Here is an 18,263-nt window from a genome sequence, read left to right on the forward strand (position 1 = left end):
TCTACATTGATGGAAACAAGCCTAGTAGCACAATTCATCGGCGCAACATTGGCCCATATATTCCCAATATATTCCCAATGTATGCCAACGTTTAACCAATGTTTCGCCAATGAATTATACTGCTCGGGATCAGAGCTCATTCATTTAACAATTCGATAAGTCGATAAATATGTCATCGTTACCCTGGTGAAAATTTTTCTCATAATTTTTATACGAATTGGAACATTTTTCAGAAATACTCAGAAATATTCGGAAAGTTTACATCTTCTTTCAGAATTTTTCATACAAGTGAATTCTGAAATATTCTGAAATTTCTCATCCCATAATTTTTGAAAAATATTTTTTAATTCTTTAGATTTTATAACATTTTCAGAAATTATACTTACAAAAACTTTAAGAAATCTAACGATATTTCATAGTAACATATATGAAAAATTCTGAGAAAAGATGTAGATTTTTTAAGAAGTGTTCCAATTCGTATAAAAAATATGAAAAAGTTATAAAATATATAGAAATTCTGAAAAATTATATAAAAAATTCTGAAAAAAATTTTCACCAGGGTAATAATAATAAAAATCAAATGAAAAATCTTGAACAATGCTCGATAAAACAAAGGATGTTAAACTAATCTTAAAATTTTGTAACCGCAGATTAACGTTGAAGACAACGATTCGAAGATTATTGATGTAATTACGAACGATATTTATATATTGTTATCGCGGCGAAAAATTTCCAATCACACTGACGATATCGCAGATAATCTATAGAAGTTGAAAACTACAATTTATATATCATTGCGAAAAACAGTGAGATAATATAAGTGACAGCATAAGAGAGCATATATAGGAGAAGTATAATCTTCTTTTGTCCGAGATAAAATAATACGGCGTAGATAACGTATGAAAGAAGCGTAGAGATCTTCACGATTGCTTCCTATATATTGTACAATGTACACACATCTTTATTTTATACAGAAACTCTCTCTAAATTATTCTCTCTAAATTTTTTGGAGTGGACTCTCAGTCTTGAAAGAAGCGTCTCAATTTTCAATCTTTAAAAGTTCGATTTCAATTTTTAGAGTGACATTGACTCTAAATTAAAGTTTGCAAAGATTGTATTTTAATTCCAGGACGCAGTCTTGTTAGCGTAACAGAAAAAAACAGGTAAAACGTGAATAACAGGAAGCGATAGCGAGGTTTATTACAAAATTTCACACGCCAAATATTTTCGTCAATTATTTTGTATCGCAGTTGAATTTATTGTTTGTGTTTATATCCGTTAATCGTGTTTGCTCGTGATGACGTTCGACTGGAGAAGATCGTGTAATCCCACTGTCGCCGAATGCCAAACAAAAGCTGTCGAGCAAATAAATAAACTCAATGAGAGATTATTGCGCGCGATAAGGCGATCTCATTGTGAATACGCATTAATTTTAGGATACGTGTCGTCGCGTGTCCGCAGACCAGTTCGATTATTTCACAATCGCACGCCGCATTATTCTTTCCACGTACGAATAATTTACAATTCAAATTCAAGCTTGAATGTCGCCAATAAATTTCCAAGTTCTCCACTAGATTTGTTCGTGTGTGAACTAACACGTTATGAGGTAAGAGATATCTCGCAAAGAAATATTATTTTAATCGCAGAAAAGCAAATGTAGCATCTCTAATAATTAGTGTCACAACATAGTTTTGAATTTAGAATGTTTTTCTATCTTAAGGTAGTCACGATTTAAGTAATCTTAGCCAAGTAGAAGTCGCAGTTAATAATAAAATATTAAATTATTATTTCTTTGAAGAAAATCACCGCGAAATATTATAATTATAAAAAAAATAGCATTTTAACATTCCTACAGTAATCGAATTTTAATTGTTATTGATAGTTTCTTGCACATATTGTACCAGGAACTGTAGTGGATGATTACTCACATTTATTTGCCATCCTGGTAAAAATCGTGAAAACAAACAAATAGATCGAATCGATAATACATGGAATGGGAAGATACGGTAATCTTACTCAGAAATTCTTTTCGACGGTATTTTATTGAACATTGCGATACAATTAATAAAGATAGACATATATAATGTATGCTTCCTAATTATTATTTGCACAATCATATCTTTCGTTCAGACTATCCCAGACTAGCTTAGTTAGTTTGCGAAGAATTAGCCGTGAGATTTTTATTGTCATTCGAAGTGAGCGTCCTGCGGATGAAATAAATAATTATTCATTGCGATAGCTCATAATTTAAACAATAACAATTTATATTCACTTGTTTGATTGTAACTTGATAAACATACAAGTAAAACTTACATATTTCATATATGATAAAAAAATGTCATAGACCATCGTCATAGCATTTATATAGAGTACCCGATAATGCAGAGGTACAAAGAAGAAATTAATGCATTGCGTAGGAGGCCAAAAGCAACAGTCGACCTAGCGGTACAATTTCAATAAGTTATTACGTACATTATATTTTAAAAAGAAAGCTTTCGATAGTTTTTGAATCTTAATTAATATATAAACTCGCTCTTTACAGTTATTGAAATATTGATTAACGAATGTAATCCCGTACTTTCCACGTTTCGCCGAACTTTAGCTTTAGCTCTTTGCCGATCTCCTCGATTTTGCGACTCTCCAGAATCCCGAGACCGACGAAAAATATCGTTAGGCACGTGGGACTCGCAATCGATTGATCCAGAAAGGTTTTTTTGAGGACTGACTTTGCGTTCCTGCCTGGCAAAATCTTGTCTAGAACCATATAGAACCAATGATGAAACGGACCTTGAAGCAATCCTACAATCGTCATATTCCTGGTTCTCATGTAATCATGTCCGTACGTGCTGGAAATCGCCGTCACCTTTTCATCTTCTGGTGACGCTGCCATAACGCTGCTCGGAAAGTATTTATTAGAACAATGCTTCTTCCAATGTTCGCTGCGCTGCTGGATCACATCTCCCGTTGCCATCATCAGGCCACAGCTCACAGTGTTGGTAACTAACAGATATTTACCTGCACAGCCAAAAATATAAATTTCAGACAAAAGGAGCGGCTATTATTTCTAGAAATAAAAGACGTGCACTTACCAAACAGTAGCTGACGCAGAACGCCCATTTGTACAGAATTGTACTATACAAATCTTGTGAAAATTCGTATTTGGTATTGGAACAGATTTTATGTATATAAAAAGTAGAAACGTTAATTGATCCGTTTTTTCGATCAAATTGATGAGATATTTTATCCTTCCTTTGATCAGTTATTTGAATTGTACGTTTCCTTTCTTTAAATTTACTATTATTTAATTGAATGAATTATCTTCTTAATTCTTTGGTGTTTGTGGAGACGATTAATTGATCTGCGTTCTCCACCAAACTAATGACATACCTTATCTTTCCTTCGATCAATTATTTGAATTTTAAATGCGCTTCGTGTTTTTAAATTTATTTATTATTTAATCGAGCGAATTTTCTTAATTCTGCGGTGTTTATGGAGACGAAACGTTCGCTGAATATTGTTTCGTGGCATAACTTTCAAATTGACAAGCTGAAGATCAACGGTCTTCGAGCGCAGTATCGGCAGATGCCTAGATGCACAATGAAGCTACACCAATCATCCGAGTTATCATCGTGCATCAAACGTACTGTTCGGTGAGATCGGAGGCTTGCTAAATATATGGGACGACGCGATAATTAAAAATTCCGCGAAGATTGCACAAACGATACGTAGACAACACACCTTATCTTTCTGATCGCGCATGTCTTCAAATTTTCTTGTCAGATATGATATAACACATAAGAATACATATACAGATTTATCAGAAGTTCATGTTTACAAATACTATTTGATGTATTAATAGAGAAAAAAAGAGCTAAGATAATATACAAAAGCATACTTAATTTTAAGTTATCTTACTTATGCTCGTTTTTATCAATGTAGTTTAATTTTAATCTCGATTCAATTAAATCTTCATCTCTTTCTAATCCTAAGAATTAAAAAAAGATCAAGAGCAAATTGAATCGAGATTAAAATTAATCTACATTGGTAGAAACGAACATTATTCAATATAATAAAAAAGCCTTTTAAAGCCAATATGAGTTCTTAGGGTATATAGGGATTAAAGTCTATTTAATAAGAAAATAAACGGTTAAATTTATCCTGAATAGAATTCCATTCAAGAATGAAAGGAAGAGGAACCAGAAATCTTTGGATAACATAATAAAAAAACGCATGAAACTTATAAATATTTATATAGTTATAAGTACTTTAAAGAAGTAAATAATTCAATAAATATGACGATGTTATTAGAATTATTGAATTATAAGGAATTCTCATTGAAGTGCTAATTTTGTAATTGGATTTTTTATTGGATAGTCAAAATTACAACTTAATTAGACAATAAGACAGAGGGAAGTCAATGTATTACTTAGCTGCAACAGCTTTGGGTTTTGGTAAACCTTCCCTGAATCCATTCCTGTAAACATGAATAAAATGGTTGTATACATAAATTATGCAATGTAAATTATAAGAAAAATTAGATAATGTTTACACCTCTTATTTAATAAAAAGATTAAGAAAAAAAAAATATTAAAAAATATATAGATTTTTAGTGTTTTAATTTTTCATATTTTTTATCATATTTTTATTTATAATATGCAATATCAATCAAAATTATATCATCTTTTGATTTTTTGAGCATAACTTTTGTCAAAGTAAATCAAATGCGCTCAAATGTATACAGTAGATACTTGGTGGCAGGTGTACCTTATACATAAAGTATAACGAGATTTGACAATGTACACCATGATTTTTTAATGTTTTACTAATTTTTCACTTTGATAAAAGTTATGCTCAAAAAATCAAAAAATGATATAATTTTGACCGGTAGTGTAGCTATTATAGCTTACTTGAATTTACGGCGTACGATCTTAAGATAACGCATGCGGCCAGTACCAGTGGTCTTCCTCCTCTTTGCTTTGATCGACCAGTTATCTGTAGTCAAAAATTAATTAACATTTCTATTAACATTAAACATTAGTTATTTGAATAAATACAATGGACAATCCTCTATGTAAACATGTTACATCACATAGCAGCAACTTACATGAACGCATTTTCTTAGCAGGATAGCCACATTGTGCACATTGTGACTTCTGGATGTGATAGGAGCTACGTCCACATCTCCTGCACAACGTATGCGTCTTATTACGCCGCTTACCAAAGCTGGATGTACCCTTCGTCTGTGAACATGAAGAAAAAACAAAACTGTAACATCTGATTCCATGTTACATATAGAAAAAAAATGAATCAATGATGACACGATATAAAAAAGGATTATTTTAAATCATCTTTATAGATAAATAAACAAAAGATAAACATATTTCAGGGAATAAGTGATGTCAACGTGTTATCACGTAAACATTATTATAACATAACCTGTAATCCGGTATCACGTTACTATCGTGCGGAATATCTTTCTCTTGCCCGATATTATTCAATTATATCGGTTCTATGAAAATTAAGAACATTTTTTCCGCACCGATCAATCGACCGGCTATTAGGATCGCTGCAAAATAAATCGATTTAAATGACATAAATTCATGCTCACCATTTTAGATGAAAAAGCACTCCAAAAGACGATGTACCGTTCCGAATCCGAAATTCCGAACGTTTCTTCGTTCAATCAAAATTCAACCAATAAGGAATGAGTCGTTTTCAAACGATATCTGCAGATGCCGATTGGAACTACACGAAATTTTTACTCAGATGGTAATTCATTCAATAAAAAAGATCAATAATTTTATTAACTTCAATTTATTCAATAAATTAATTAAGTAATCGATAAGATTAAAAATTTATTTTTTTAAATAGAAAACGATTTAATTCTCTTGCAAAGAAATATTAATCTAAATTATATGGTTATTTTAACAATATAAATATAAGATTGTTACACACTTTAGATACATTAACACTTATTTGTAATCTAAATGATGAATTACAAAAGGTAATTTTCTCGTTTATACATTTAAATTTTTTTACAAATAATATAATCTAATTATATATATTTACAATAATGTATACAAAATACAAAATAAAAATTAAATTTCTATGAGTCTATCTGCATCAGTGAGTACTTCGTGAATGTGTTGGCTACCAGATTTCACAACATGTTGTGCTCCAACTACGCAATTCTTCAATTCGGTGCCTTCTTTGATGGTGCAGCCATTACACAGTATGCAGTTGTGGATAACACATCTATAAAAAAATAGCGATTTGTAAAATATATAAGACGAATAATTTCGATAACATTTTGACTTACCTTTGCTTAATAGTTACATGTCCCATTATCACGCTCTGAGATATTCTTGTCTTCGATTCCACGATGCTGTTAGGCCCAATATGATTATTTTTTAACGATGTTTTCTCCTCGATCAACGAATTATCGCCTATGCGACATTCTTGCATCTGTGTACTGCGCACAGTCGCCGTGCTCGAGATACATGGCAGCAACGGCAACTGATCAGTATTTTTATCATCATTCCACCATTCTGATATCTGTGTACAGAATATTTCTTAAATTAGTTGAAATTGATCCCTCAATTTATAATATATTAAAACGAAAACATATTATTTGCAATTCATAATCTATAAAGTAGATGACTTTTAGTTGACAAGTCCCAAATTCTCCCATATGTGTTTGGAATAATATATATTATTGCTTTGTTATAAAGATTTATAAAATAAATAACACTACTCAACCTTAGCATTTGCAAGATGATACATTTGTATGGTATTTGCTCTAAGACCAAACTTTTCATTTGATACATGGGCATAACATCGTATTACATCTCCATTATATGCATCCTCCAAATCAGTGCTATGATCATTGAAGGCTGACATCTTTCTTATTAGCTCATCTAACGGTTTCTCCAATGCAAAATGGAAAATATCATCTTTCAAATCCATTTGTACCATAGATGTCTTATCATCTAAAGACTGTTTAGGTCTAGACAATTGTTTACCGACTATATATGGCAGAAGTTCACCCTTCAGCGTTGTGAAATTTCTGAAAAACATTTTTACATTTGATTAGATTTACATTTAGTCTCTTCAATGTTTTCCCCTAGTAAAATCACTCACTTGTTATATATTAAAAAGTCTATCACCCATTTGTTAATAATATACAAATGTGCATCCATCAGTTTGGAGTGAATGGTGAAGCTAGCATGCTTCCTGAGCAGCCTCTGTGAGATGTTAATTGTTTCCTCGAAATCAGATGCAGAAGCCAAGAATACCAACCGTCCTGTATTATTGTCGATGCCGATTAAGTCCGTTTCTGGTTTCTGTTTGTTTTTTAGACCTGGCGTTACAAAGTCGTCTGGCATTTTCGGCACAGGCAACATCAGAGCAGTTACACTTGCATTGTGTTTTCTGTATAAATTCAGAATCTCTAATAAATCCACATTTGTAATCAAATCGCAGGATATCACCAAGATATCTGTATATATTTTTTCATGAATGAGTCTGATAGAATCAGCTGTGCCAAGGTCCTCGGCCCCTGGAATTCCTACGAATTCTATTTTGATTTTCAGACCCAATTTATCCAACGACGCTGACACATCGGATTTTGTTGCTTCAGCGATAACGACAATCGCTTCTTTAAAGCCCGAACACTCAAGGATTTGCAAGGGATACCAGATCATAGGAACGTTTGCGATCGGCAGCAGACATTTCGGTTGGCCTGCTGTGAGCTCTGTCATGCGGGAGCCTTTTCCTCCAGCAAGCACAATGGCTTGAAATTCATTGTGGTGATTCATTTTTGTTCTCTGCAATCATTAAAACGTGTTACATGTGAAACACATTATTAAAAAGACTCTAAAGTTTCTTTAATTCTTAAGACTTTGATTGCTTTTCTTTTAGAAGACACAGTCGACACAAGCATGCCATTCTAGTATGTTCATTTTGTGTTCTATACAAGTGTGTGCAATACATTAAAATTAAACTATAAAATTTTATTTTTATTATTCATTAATTGTGATCTGATTCATACTTATAATATTCTTAAAAGTCATTTCATTCTTTTTTTTTTATCAAAGTTAAACAAGAATAAATATAAGCAGAAATTATACTAATGAGAAGAAATCAATTAAGAAAAATAATTTTATTTTTGATCAAAGCAGAACTTGATGCTTAATAATATATGTAAATTTTTGCAAAACCATTTTTTCAGTTTTATAAACTGTGCACCGATTCAATTTATCGAACTTGAAATTTTGTGTCTGAAAGAAAAGCAATCATGGGGTACTTTGCATTTAGTGACACAAGTCAACACAAACATCAGTCTATCTTTCTTGACATTCAATGAGTAACAAAGATAGAACAACACTTGTATCGAAATAAAAAAGCAGGCTTTGTAATACGCATTAAACTTATACCAAATGTGTGTAACAAACGTAATACCTATCACTTAAAATATATTTTGAAGGTTAGTATTAGTGACAACTGTAATTAAGATTACATTCAGGTTACTTTACTCCAAATACTTTAAGCACATCACTGTGTAGAGATACATAACAGGAATATGTAGTTGTATGAGTTATATAACGTGAAGACACAATTTTTAGAAGAATACAAGTCAAACGATTGCTTCGGATTAATCCAGTACAAGTTCACGACCAACTCTACAACCAACCATGTGCTCACTGCTAACCTAACCTAAAATTGACGGCAATGATATGAGTGGTATGACTTCAGTAGTAAGCGAATCAGCCAATCACAGTTGAAAATACGATTGGCATTTAAAATTTCTTGGCTGTGGTTGGTCAGTATGATTACTGGTAATGCGCCACAAACCCATGATGCGAGTAGACCTGAGTAGACCTATGATGCAAGTAGTACTTGAATTATGCACAAACTTAACCCGAAAAAAATGAAAAATGGTGGATAATACATGTGGCAATAGTTGAGGGAGGGGTGGAAAACATTGAAAGGTAATATAATGCTTTCTCGTTCTTAGAAAAATAATCTGGAAAAATTAATAAGAATATAATTAAATAAATGTATAAGTTATAGGACCAGACATGCAAAGTATTCAAGAAAGAGATTAAAAAGACCTAGTAGAACCTGTAGAACAATTCAGGGTACAATGAATGCTGTTGTGGAAGACACGTGCGAGTCGGTGGAGGACGTGATCACAGTGGGCACCCACGTGATAGTCAAGAAACAGGACTTCAGTAAGATATACAAAGTGTCTGAAAATGGTATTCTAATGCTAGGGAAAAATCAAAGGGTGGAAATGCAAGAGATCATTGGTAAACCATTCTGGAGCACTTTCGAGATGGTACCCTTGTCAGGAAACAAGGGTACTTTCACCTTGACACTAACAGATGAAATAGAGCCATGGAACGATTTAAAAGGCGAGCTGAGCGGTTGCGACAATCGTTCCATCACGGACGATGGTACATCCCAGCGGCTGTCGAAAGAAGAGATCCTGCAGTTGCAGGAAGCTGGTAAGACTGGCAAGGAAATAATCAGTAGCCTCATTGAGAACAGCAAGTCTTTTTCTGCCAAGACGGAGTACTCGCAGGAGAAGTACATCAAGAAAAAGAAAAATAAATATTTTAAGTTCCTGACAATACACAAAACATCTATATTGTTGTTGCATGAGGTATATTTCAAAAGAAAACACGAGAAAATCGGAGGATTGAGAATGGATGCTCTGGCGCAGATGCTGTCCTATAGCGATGTGCAATCTGATGGCTTGCACTTATTATACAGCAATGGATTTCAGGGATTGCCTGCAGCAGCTATGATCAACAGAATAGGTACGAACACTAGCGGTTATTTGATCAACCTACATCCCGGTAACATGCCTCAAACTACATTCATTGAAGCCATGAACTTTCCACAAGAATTAAGAGACAGACATCTTGCAGTGAATATTTATAGTTTCTTGAGATTACATTATCAAGGTGAATCGAGCATAATAGACAATATTTCTAAAAAGGTTGTTATTAAAGACACTGAAGAATCGCATGATACTGAAAAATCATCGGAAGAATCTGAGGGAGAAACTATGAATGACGAAGTATCTGAAACAGACATGGAAGTTTCAGAGCTGGAAACTGAAATAAAAGAAAATGGTACGCTTCTCACAAGCGATACTGGGGAAGATAACAGTACTTTGAAACGAAAACTCGAATCCGAAGAGCCTGAAATAGAAGCAGCGAAACTGAAGAAACCGAAGAAATCTGCAAATAAATTGAAATGGTTGTTGGAAACAAAACGTGCTGTGGATTTATTAAGTAGCATGAAAGCCCGTGGTTTAACAATCGTAGCAAAAGAGCATCCTTTACAAATCGCAAAAGCATTGCTGCCCTTCTTGGGAATCTCGCGGCCGTTTGTCATCTTCCACGCGCATCGGGAGCCCTTGCAGGAGACTTACATGGAACTCAAACAGAAACGCAATGTAATAAATATGAAATTGTTTACGAACTTTTTACGTTCGTATCAAGTATTGCCCAACAGGACACACCCCGATATTTTGACGAATGATACCAGTGGTTATATTTTAACAGGTTACTTAGTTGAGTAACATAAAATATTTTTTACAAGTTTTGACATGAAAAATTGATCCGTTTAGACTCGTTTAGACCCAACACCAATCAAATGCCAAAAAAAAATAAAACACGACATTAGATAAAAATTTATAAACGGATTATAATTTTTTACACAAATATAACTATGTCGTACATATTTTTGTGTTTATTATTTTGGCCTCTAATGCATTATAACTTATAATAATCGCTCTTTTATCTTTTATATCTTTTACAATAATTATCTATAATTTTGAAAGACAATTGTATAAGGATCATAATAAGAATTGTTAATATCAGTAAATTTTTAAAAATGTTCACATTTTTTATTGCATTTTTTAAAAATAAATTGTAATGTTTATTACGAATTTCAAATTTTGCAAAATTTATTTTATCTTCAAACACTCAAAACTTGTCATTCCTTTTTTATTCCTTTCATTTATAAAATTTCTTTATAAAGTTCTATCTTGGGATATATATATTTTTTTCATTTTTTCCATTATACAAGATGTCCCATATGTTCCGGACTGGCTGAATATCTCGGAAAGTATGCACTTTTGAGAAAAATGTTTCAGACAAAAGTTGCAATATATAAAGTGATGTATTTAGTGATGCTAGCAGTTTGACCTTGGGTGGCGTCGCCAAGGTTAAGTCAAGGTCACACCGATTTTTTTTAATAGAATACCCTACTTTTGATTCCAGAATCTAAGCTGGCGTCGAGAGCTTTTTAAAAAACACTATAATAAAATTATTTTTCATTAAGTACTTATCGAGTTATAAGACTTATATAGTACTGCCAGAATTAGCATTACGCAAGATGTCCGACCGACGGCTAAAATCTCTTGAATGTTGTTCAGGTTCAGGATCATGTCCTGGATAACATTTGTCAAGATCAAGACCATTGGAGATTATTCCTCTTATTTTCATTTTTGCACTAAAAATTCATTTTTACGTAGATATGAAAATAAGAGGTATAATCTCCAATGGTCTTGATCTTGACAAATGTTATCCAGGACATGATCCTGAACCTGAACAACATTCAAGAGATTTTAACCGTCGGTCGGACATCTTGCGTAATGCTAATTTCGGCGGTACTGTAACCTTCAAGTCTTAAAACTCGGAAAGTATTTAACGAAGAATAACTTTATTATAGCGTTTTGAAAAGTTCTTGACACCAGCTATTAAATTCTGGAATCAAAAGTAGGGTGTTCCATTAAAAAAAAATCGATGTGACCTTGACTTGACCTTGGCGACGCTACCAAAGGTCAAACTGCTAACATAATACATCACTTTATATATTGCAACTTTTGTCTGAAACATTTTTCTCAAAAGTGCATACTTTCCGAGATATTCAGCCAGTCTGGGACACCCTGTATATGATTATCTGGGTATACGATATCCCAATTTTTTTTTTTTCAAGTCTTATCGATCGGGTTACGATGATATATTTGTACTACTTGGTAGTTCCGTTAATTGCAGGCTTCCATTAGAGGGTGCTGTAATCGCTGCTAGACGGGAGAAGGTTCGTCAGAATCTCGCAGCTACTTCACTTTTTGCTCTACAGTGTTCTGCAGTCTTTAACTTTTCGCAGTGATCAATTTAAAAATTACAAACGGCCGACAAACAATTAAAACACATAGCTTACGCGTATCCTTTCGAATTTTTTTAGGTTAGGACAAGGTCGTTCTGGAAAGTACCTATCGAACGCGCGCGGTCTAGCGTAACATATTGCAATTCGCCGAAACGGTAATTCTCCGATTCCAATCCTTTTTTCTCTCTTTTCTTTTTGTTTGAGGAGATTCGTTCTCGGCAGATAAAAAGGCCTGTGTGCTTATCGTCACCCCTGTCCCCGCGTACCGTGCAGTTTCGCATTACTGTGCAATTGCAGTAATGGCCACTTGGAACGGTTCATATCCGGAAGATCTGAATTGCTTGGTACACGCCGACCGGAATGCAGCAGACGATACCGCGGGGAACTGGTCGTACTTCGTTGAGAACAATCCATACCCAAGCGATATACCTCACTCCGCGGGAGGCTACTATCCTAGAGGTAGGGGTGGTCGGCAGGTCTTTGAGCAGAGCGGACCAACAACGGCTTTTTATCAGGACGGCAGCCAGTATCCGTCGAATATGGTGCCTTCGAAGAATAATGCCTATCATGAACGTGTACTGCCAGACACCTTATCCGCGGATAACGCGGGAGCGTCGAACGGCGTCGTCCCGACGTCGCACAACGCTCCGTCCTTCTCCCGTGGCGGTTACAGACCAAGATCCAGGGGTAATCGGATGGCCGGCAAGCATGCGCCATCATCAGCGGGCGATGTCGTCCAGTCCACCATAGTAGAGAACTCCAATTTGCATCCTACAGCCAATGAATTTGTGCCGAACAACCAGGGTAGATTCCGAAAGGATAACAGATTCAAGAAGTACGATAACGGCAGCCCAAGTGGTTTCAATACCTTCGCACAAGAATTTAGACCAAAGTCAGCTTCATCGGACAACAAAGGTGAGAGACGTTACGACAACAGAAGAGATGCCAATTATAAACAGAAGAAGCCACAGGATATGCAGGCTCCATCAAGATCTGGCTATAGGGATACTCCTAGGATGTACAATGCCAGAAACTATAATAAATTTCAGAACAGCAAATATTACAATAGGAAGTATCAATCAAATGTATCTTTCACTGAACAGAATGCTGCTAGAGAAGCTCGTACAACTATGACTGAAGCTGTTGATTCAGTCATGTCTAGTAGTCAGGAAAATAAGACTTTTGGTGAGGATGTTCAAGAGGATGACTCGTCTTCGAGTACAAAAATTGATAGAAGTAGAGAAGAGATGTTGATGCACGAGAATAACGATTCGGAACATATGTTTTCAAGAAATCAAGAAGCACCACGAAATAGTAGAATTAAACGATTTGCTAGTGCATCCAATTATAGATACAATTCAAACGATATGCAATTTGAATCTGGTACCAGCCGTAAAACAACAGCAGCAAAGTATACACAAAGAAGAAATAATGAGATGATTAATTATAAGGACAAAAAAGTGGCAAATTGGAGAGATAAGGCAGAAAGTAATGAGACAGTGCATACATCTCAGGGAAAAAATTCCAAGAAAAAATATGATATTGGTATATTTATACAGTTTATTAGAGATCACATTATTATTATATAAAAAAGAACTCCATAATGAAATAATTATTTCTTTGTATATTCTTATTAGATGACGACTCGAGCCAGAGGGAAAGATTAACTGAGCAATTGAACAAAGGAACATTGGAATGTCTGGTTTGTTACGAGCATATTAAGCAAAGCGATTACGTTTGGTCTTGCAGCAATTGTTATCATGTATTGCATTTAAAGTGCATCAAAAAATGGGCCAAGTCCTCTCAGAGTGGTAAGTAAACAGTAGAACTTGCCATTACGCGCCAAATTGTCGAATTGTGCATTCTGATTTGTCTATTTTTTTTTAGAAAATAACAGTTGGAAGTGTCCGGCTTGTCGGGATGTTAGTTTCCTCGTGCCTGAAGATTACTTCTGCTTCTGTGGAAAGATGAAGATGCCAGAGTGGAATCGCAGAGACGTAGCACATTCGTGTGGCGAGATTTGCGGCCGACATCTATCAAAAAATAATTGTATGCACAAATGCATCCTACTCTGCCATCCCGGCTCTTGTCCACAGTGTGTGGCAATGGTAACCAAGTATTGCGGATGCGGGAGAACGTCGAAAATGCTTCTGTGTAGCGCTCAACAACGATTAATATGCGAATCGATATGCGAAAAAGATCTGTCATGCGGCAAACACACCTGTCAGAGGACGTGTCATCAGGGAGAATGCGGGCCTTGCGAAAAAATTGTACAACAAAGTAATATTCCAATTTCTTTATCGATAGCTCTAACATTTAATGTTTTAATTTAAGATAAATATATTTATATATACATTTATTTTAACATAAATATGTAGAAAAATATTTTTTCAAATTGTAATAATTATAGTAGAGAGCAGCCAGCATAATTATAATGGTTTTGTTTTATTTTGTTTAGCGTGTTTTTGTAATAAGAAAACTCAGGAGGTATCCTGCCGAGCCAATGTCGCAGATACATTTTCCTGTGATAATATTTGTAATAAAACGTTGGACTGCAAGCAACATTATTGTCAGAAAGTCTGTCATCCGGGATCCTGCGAGCCCTGTTCTTTGACGCCTGAAAGAGTTACAGTGTGTTGTTGTGGTCAAACACCATTAACGGAAAAGAGAGAGAGTTGTATGGATCCTGTGCCGACCTGCGATAAAATCTGCTCAAAGCGCTTGAAATGCGGCCAGCCTAGTAAGGCTTTGTGTTCTTAATCGAGCTTTGCGTCTTATCGTACAGACGCGCTAAATCAAATTTTTGTTCGTTCACGCAGGTAATCCGCACATCTGCAAAGCACCTTGTCACGTGGGGGAATGCCCGGAATGTGACTTGAACACTGATGTCAAGTGCCGTTGCGGTAACATGGACCGCGAGATTGATTGCAAGGACTTGACAAGCAAAGCCGATGATGCGCGCTGCGAGAAACGCTGCAAGAAGAAGAGAACCTGCGGCAAGCACAATTGTAATCAGCTGTGCTGCATCGACATTGAACACATCTGTCCATTACCGTGTTCAAAGACTTTGAGCTGTGGTCGGCACAAGTGTCAGGAAAGATGTCATATAGGTAAGTATATAATTGTATCTATGAACGAAATTGGACAATATAATAAAGTGAAATTTTTGTCTTTTATATAGGAAGATGTTCGCCTTGCTTGGAGAGCAGTTTTGAAGAATTATATTGTGAATGTGGCGCCGAGGTGATTTATCCGCCGGTACCATGCGGTACGAGAAGACCCACTTGCAATCGACCGTGTTCGCGCGCACACCTTTGTAATCATGAGGTATTGCATAACTGTCATAGTGAGCCTACATGTCCACCTTGCAGCGTCTTGACTCAGAGATGGTGCCACGGCAGACATGAACTTAGGAAGGCAGTGCCGTGCCATGTGAAAGAGATCTCATGTGGTCTGTCGTGTAATAAGCCATTGACATGTGGACGGCATAAATGTATCACAATGTGCCACGCCGGACTCTGCGAGAAACCTGGACAACAATGCATTCAACCTTGCACTACAACGAGAGAACTCTGCGGGCATATTTGTGCTGCTCCATGCCACGAAGGCAAGTGTCCAGATATGCCTTGCAAAGAGATGGTCAAGGTAAGAAAAATTTTTGTCTTAAGCGATTATCCACCTGCGATTGAAAGCCATTGTCATCATCATGAAATTTCAAGAAGTTTTGTACTCTAAGATTATATATTGACAATTATATTACAGGTTACATGCCAGTGTGGGCATAGGACTATGAGTCGTGTCTGTGCAGATAATGCACGAGAATATCAGAGGATAGCAAGCAATATATTGGCTAGTAAGATGGCCGATATGCAGCTCGGTCACTCTGTCGATTTGGAAGAAGTGTTCGGGCAAGGTGCGAAAAAGCAGAATCAGTTAAAGACTTTGGAATGTAATGACGAGTGTAAGATAATAGAAAGAAACAGAAGACTTGCGTTAGGACTGCAGATCGCCAATCCAGACTTAAGCGGCAAATTAATGCCCAGATATAGCGATTACATGAAACAGTGGGCTAAAAAAGATCCGCACTTCTGCCAAATGGTTCACGATAAGTTGATGGAATTAGTGCAGTTAGCGAAGACATCCAAACAGAAATCCCGAAGTTACTCATTTGAAGTTATGAACAGAGAAAAGCGTCATTTTGTGCATGAGTCATGCCAGCATTTTGGCTGCGAGAGTCAAGCGTATGATGAAGAGCCAAAGAGAAATGTTGTTGCCACTGCCGTAAAAGATAAGGTAAAAACTCGCTTGATTAAAGCATATATCATCTTAGTAACAAATGTATCGTATTGCAGTGTTGGCTACCAAGCTACAGTTTACTAGAAATGATACAAAGAGAGAAGGGACAAAGAAAGGTTCCAGGTCCAGTACTTAATACTTCAAAGGGAAATAACTCTACAAAGTAAGATATCTACATGGAAAGAATGATTTTGCGAAAATACCTAAAAATTTAGCTAGGTACAGATAGATCTGAAAATAATTTTGTTGAACTATCAAAATAATTATGTAGGATGCTCAAGTTAATTATTAAAACTTTTTGCAACACACATTGCTCATTATCAATAAGACATAGGAATTGTTCATTATGTTTCAGTGCCCTACATAATAATTTTGACAGTCTATTCTTTAGCAAAATCGTTCTTTCCGCATTAATTGTTGTATTAATACATGAATCAACGAATTAATAAATAAATGAATAATATGTAATTAAATGCATTGCAGGACTGTTCTTTCGTTACCTGTAAAACAGAATCAGCAATTGCTGCCATCATCAACTTCTAAAACTGCTGACAAAGAAATAGATTATTTTGACTATCGAGACTAAATCATCAATAGTATATAAAAGACAACACAGGTTATATAATGTATATAATATCATAAATAAGGCTTAAACAAATGGGTACACAACTATAATTATACACTTAAAATGTAATGTGTGAAATTTTCATGTGCTTGAATAGTTCGAACAGTATGAATTTTTGGATCAAACTTTAAATTGTTCGAATCGTTTGAGCTTGAAGATATTTGAATTGTTTTTGAATTAAATTTGGTTTCAAGGAAAAAACTTATTTTCTATTTGCAATAAATATTTTCGCTCAATTTTTTTTAAATGTAAGAAATATATATATATGTCACAAAGTGTTAACTCAGTAAATATACACTTACTGTAGTCTGCTGTAGTCAATGTATACATTTATACGTAAATATATACATTGACTAGTAAGTGTACACATTTATTAAAATTAATTCTTTGTGACAATATATATATATATATATATTCAAACAGTGGAGTATTCGAAATAAATAGAGTTCCATTATAACTGTTCGAGTAGTTCGATCGCACAATTTATAAGAGTTTTTATCTTATTTTAGTTAATATCATGATTTTGGAAGTAGAAATGCAAGACATGTATTAGAGTATCAATTATGCTATCGTTTTCGATTTTTGTTTTCAATGACACAATATATAAATTTTAATTAAAAAAAATTCATAAATACTTATTAAACAAGAATCTAATACAGTAATAATAATTTTTATTACGTTTTTATAAAAGATTTTGATAGATTAATTATTAGCTTGAAAATATCATTTTATTGTAATTTAGAATTATTTGCAATATATTTTGTCGAAATAGATATGAAGCTGGCATGCCTAAAAAAATGTAATAAAAAAGAATCATTAATATATGTCTCTTGCTAAAAGATACTGTTTTTTTCTTATCATTCAAAGACTACGTAAAAAAATCGATTTTTAACATTTCAAAACGATTTCATTACGGCTTTCGCGATTGGTAAAGTGTAATCGTACTATGACGCTGCGCTTGTCTTAGCGCCAAGACACTATGGTGTCTTCAGATAAGAAGAACTTTATATATTCGAAATACACAGGAAAAGTATCATAACTGAATTTTTCTTCATCTTTATTTCTACACAATTCTTTTTTTCAATCAATCTTTTACATAGTTATATTGATACCTCTTAAACATAACAATAGATAATTCTGAGACTAATATGATAAA

The 18,263-nt window shown here is 34.5% G+C and overlaps 5 protein-coding genes across 9 annotated transcripts; 2 read left to right on the forward strand and 3 right to left on the reverse strand.

Annotated features, from left to right (window-relative positions):
- Positions 1–2,035: 2,035 nt before the first annotated feature.
- Positions 2,036–3,837, reverse strand: LOC108721069 (mpv17-like protein 2). The gene is made up of 4 exons (XM_018445396.1): positions 3,090–3,837; positions 2,579–3,015; positions 2,314–2,439; positions 2,036–2,204 (listed from the first exon to the last, which is right to left on the reverse strand). Exons 1-4 carry the CDS (start codon positions 3,115–3,117, stop codon positions 2,187–2,189), a joined length of 609 nt encoding a protein of 202 aa, XP_018300898.1. The 5' UTR covers positions 3,118–3,837; the 3' UTR covers positions 2,036–2,186.
- Positions 3,838–4,343: 506 nt separating this feature from the next.
- RpL37-1 (ribosomal protein L37-1) lies at positions 4,344–5,697 on the reverse strand. The gene is made up of 4 exons (XM_018445399.1): positions 5,609–5,697; positions 5,105–5,240; positions 4,908–4,992; positions 4,344–4,474 (listed from the first exon to the last, which is right to left on the reverse strand). Exons 1-4 carry the CDS (start codon positions 5,609–5,611, stop codon positions 4,423–4,425), a joined length of 276 nt encoding a protein of 91 aa, XP_018300901.1. The 5' UTR covers positions 5,612–5,697; the 3' UTR covers positions 4,344–4,422.
- A 401-nt stretch (positions 5,698–6,098) lies between these two features.
- On the reverse strand, positions 6,099–8,798 carry eIF2Bgamma (eukaryotic translation initiation factor 2B subunit gamma). 2 transcript variants are annotated; one of them, XM_018445458.1, is made up of 5 exons: positions 8,461–8,798; positions 7,141–7,826; positions 6,760–7,066; positions 6,320–6,555; positions 6,099–6,255 (listed from the first exon to the last, which is right to left on the reverse strand). In XM_018445458.1, exons 2-5 carry the CDS (start codon positions 7,815–7,817, stop codon positions 6,099–6,101), a joined length of 1,377 nt encoding a protein of 458 aa, XP_018300960.1. In that variant the 5' UTR covers positions 7,818–7,826; positions 8,461–8,798. The 2 variants fall into 2 exon arrangements, with proteins under 2 accessions (XP_018300960.1, XP_018300961.1); XM_018445459.1 differs by having other exon boundaries at positions 8,519–8,589.
- On the forward strand, positions 8,617–17,146 carry stc (nuclear transcription factor, X-box binding stc). Of its 3 annotated transcripts, none has more exons than XM_018445455.1 (10): positions 8,617–8,667; positions 13,241–13,731; positions 13,824–13,997; positions 14,074–14,466; positions 14,645–14,926; positions 15,006–15,296; positions 15,368–15,831; positions 15,949–16,479; positions 16,539–16,645; positions 16,966–17,146. In XM_018445455.1, exons 2-10 carry the CDS (start codon positions 13,317–13,319, stop codon positions 17,066–17,068), a joined length of 2,760 nt encoding a protein of 919 aa, XP_018300957.1. In that variant the 5' UTR covers positions 8,617–8,667; positions 13,241–13,316; the 3' UTR covers positions 17,069–17,146. The 3 variants fall into 3 exon arrangements, with proteins under 3 accessions (XP_018300957.1, XP_018300956.1, XP_018300955.1); XM_018445454.1 differs by lacking the exon at positions 8,617–8,667 and adding an exon at positions 12,090–12,341 and having other exon boundaries at positions 12,409–13,731; XM_018445453.1 differs by lacking the exon at positions 8,617–8,667 and adding an exon at positions 12,101–12,117 and having other exon boundaries at positions 12,265–13,731.
- On the forward strand, positions 8,891–10,687 carry Trmt6 (tRNA methyltransferase 6 non-catalytic subunit). Of its 2 annotated transcripts, none has more exons than XM_018445456.1 (2): positions 8,891–8,990; positions 9,073–10,687. In XM_018445456.1, exon 2 carries the CDS (start codon positions 9,146–9,148, stop codon positions 10,592–10,594), a length of 1,449 nt encoding a protein of 482 aa, XP_018300958.1. In that variant the 5' UTR covers positions 8,891–8,990; positions 9,073–9,145; the 3' UTR covers positions 10,595–10,687. The 2 variants fall into 2 exon arrangements, with proteins under 2 accessions (XP_018300958.1, XP_018300959.1); XM_018445457.1 differs by having other exon boundaries at positions 8,899–8,990; positions 9,067–10,687.
- Positions 17,147–18,263: the final 1,117 nt, after the last annotated feature.

Source organism: Mycetomoellerius zeteki, unplaced genomic scaffold (genome assembly GCF_001594055.1).
Source record: "Mycetomoellerius zeteki isolate Tzet28-1 unplaced genomic scaffold, Tzet1.0 scaffold159, whole genome shotgun sequence".
Classification (NCBI taxonomy): domain Eukaryota; kingdom Metazoa; phylum Arthropoda; class Insecta; order Hymenoptera; family Formicidae; genus Mycetomoellerius; species Mycetomoellerius zeteki.

Coding starts and splice junctions, on each gene's coding strand:
- LOC108721069 (XM_018445396.1), bottom strand. CDS start 3,117: ATGGGCGTTCTGCGTCAGCTACTGTTTG. Junction 3,016..3,089: donor TCTGCGTCAGCTACTGTTTG/GTAAGTGCACGT, acceptor TTGGCTGTGCAG/GTAAATATCTGTTAGTTACC. Junction 2,440..2,578: donor AGTTCGGCGAAACGTGGAAA/GTACGGGATTAC, acceptor TTGTACCGCTAG/GTCGACTGTTGCTTTTGGCC.
- RpL37-1 (XM_018445399.1), bottom strand. Junction 4,993..5,104: donor TGCTAAGAAAATGCGTTCAT/GTAAGTTGCTGC, acceptor TTTTGACTACAG/ATAACTGGTCGATCAAAGCA. Junction 4,475..4,907: donor ATCGTACGCCGTAAATTCAA/GTAAGCTATAAT, acceptor TCATGTTTACAG/GAATGGATTCAGGGAAGGTT.
- eIF2Bgamma (XM_018445458.1), bottom strand. CDS start 7,817: ATGAATCACCACAATGAATTTCAAGCCATTGTGCTTGCTGGAGGAAAA. Junction 6,556..6,759: donor ATCATCTTGCAAATGCTAAG/GTTGAGTAGTGT, acceptor TTCTGTACACAG/ATATCAGAATGGTGGAATGA. Junction 6,256..6,319: donor CATGTAACTATTAAGCAAAG/GTAAGTCAAAAT, acceptor ATTTTTTTATAG/ATGTGTTATCCACAACTGCA.
- Trmt6 (XM_018445456.1), top strand. CDS start 9,146: ATGAATGCTGTTGTGGAAGACACGTGCGAGTCGGTGGAGGACGTGATC.
- stc (XM_018445454.1), top strand. CDS start 12,486: ATGGCCACTTGGAACGGTTCATATCCGGAAGATCTGAATTGCTTGGTA. Junction 14,927..15,005: donor CTTGAAATGCGGCCAGCCTA/GTAAGGCTTTGT, acceptor TCGTTCACGCAG/GTAATCCGCACATCTGCAAA. Junction 16,480..16,538: donor CCACTGCCGTAAAAGATAAG/GTAAAAACTCGC, acceptor ATCGTATTGCAG/TGTTGGCTACCAAGCTACAG.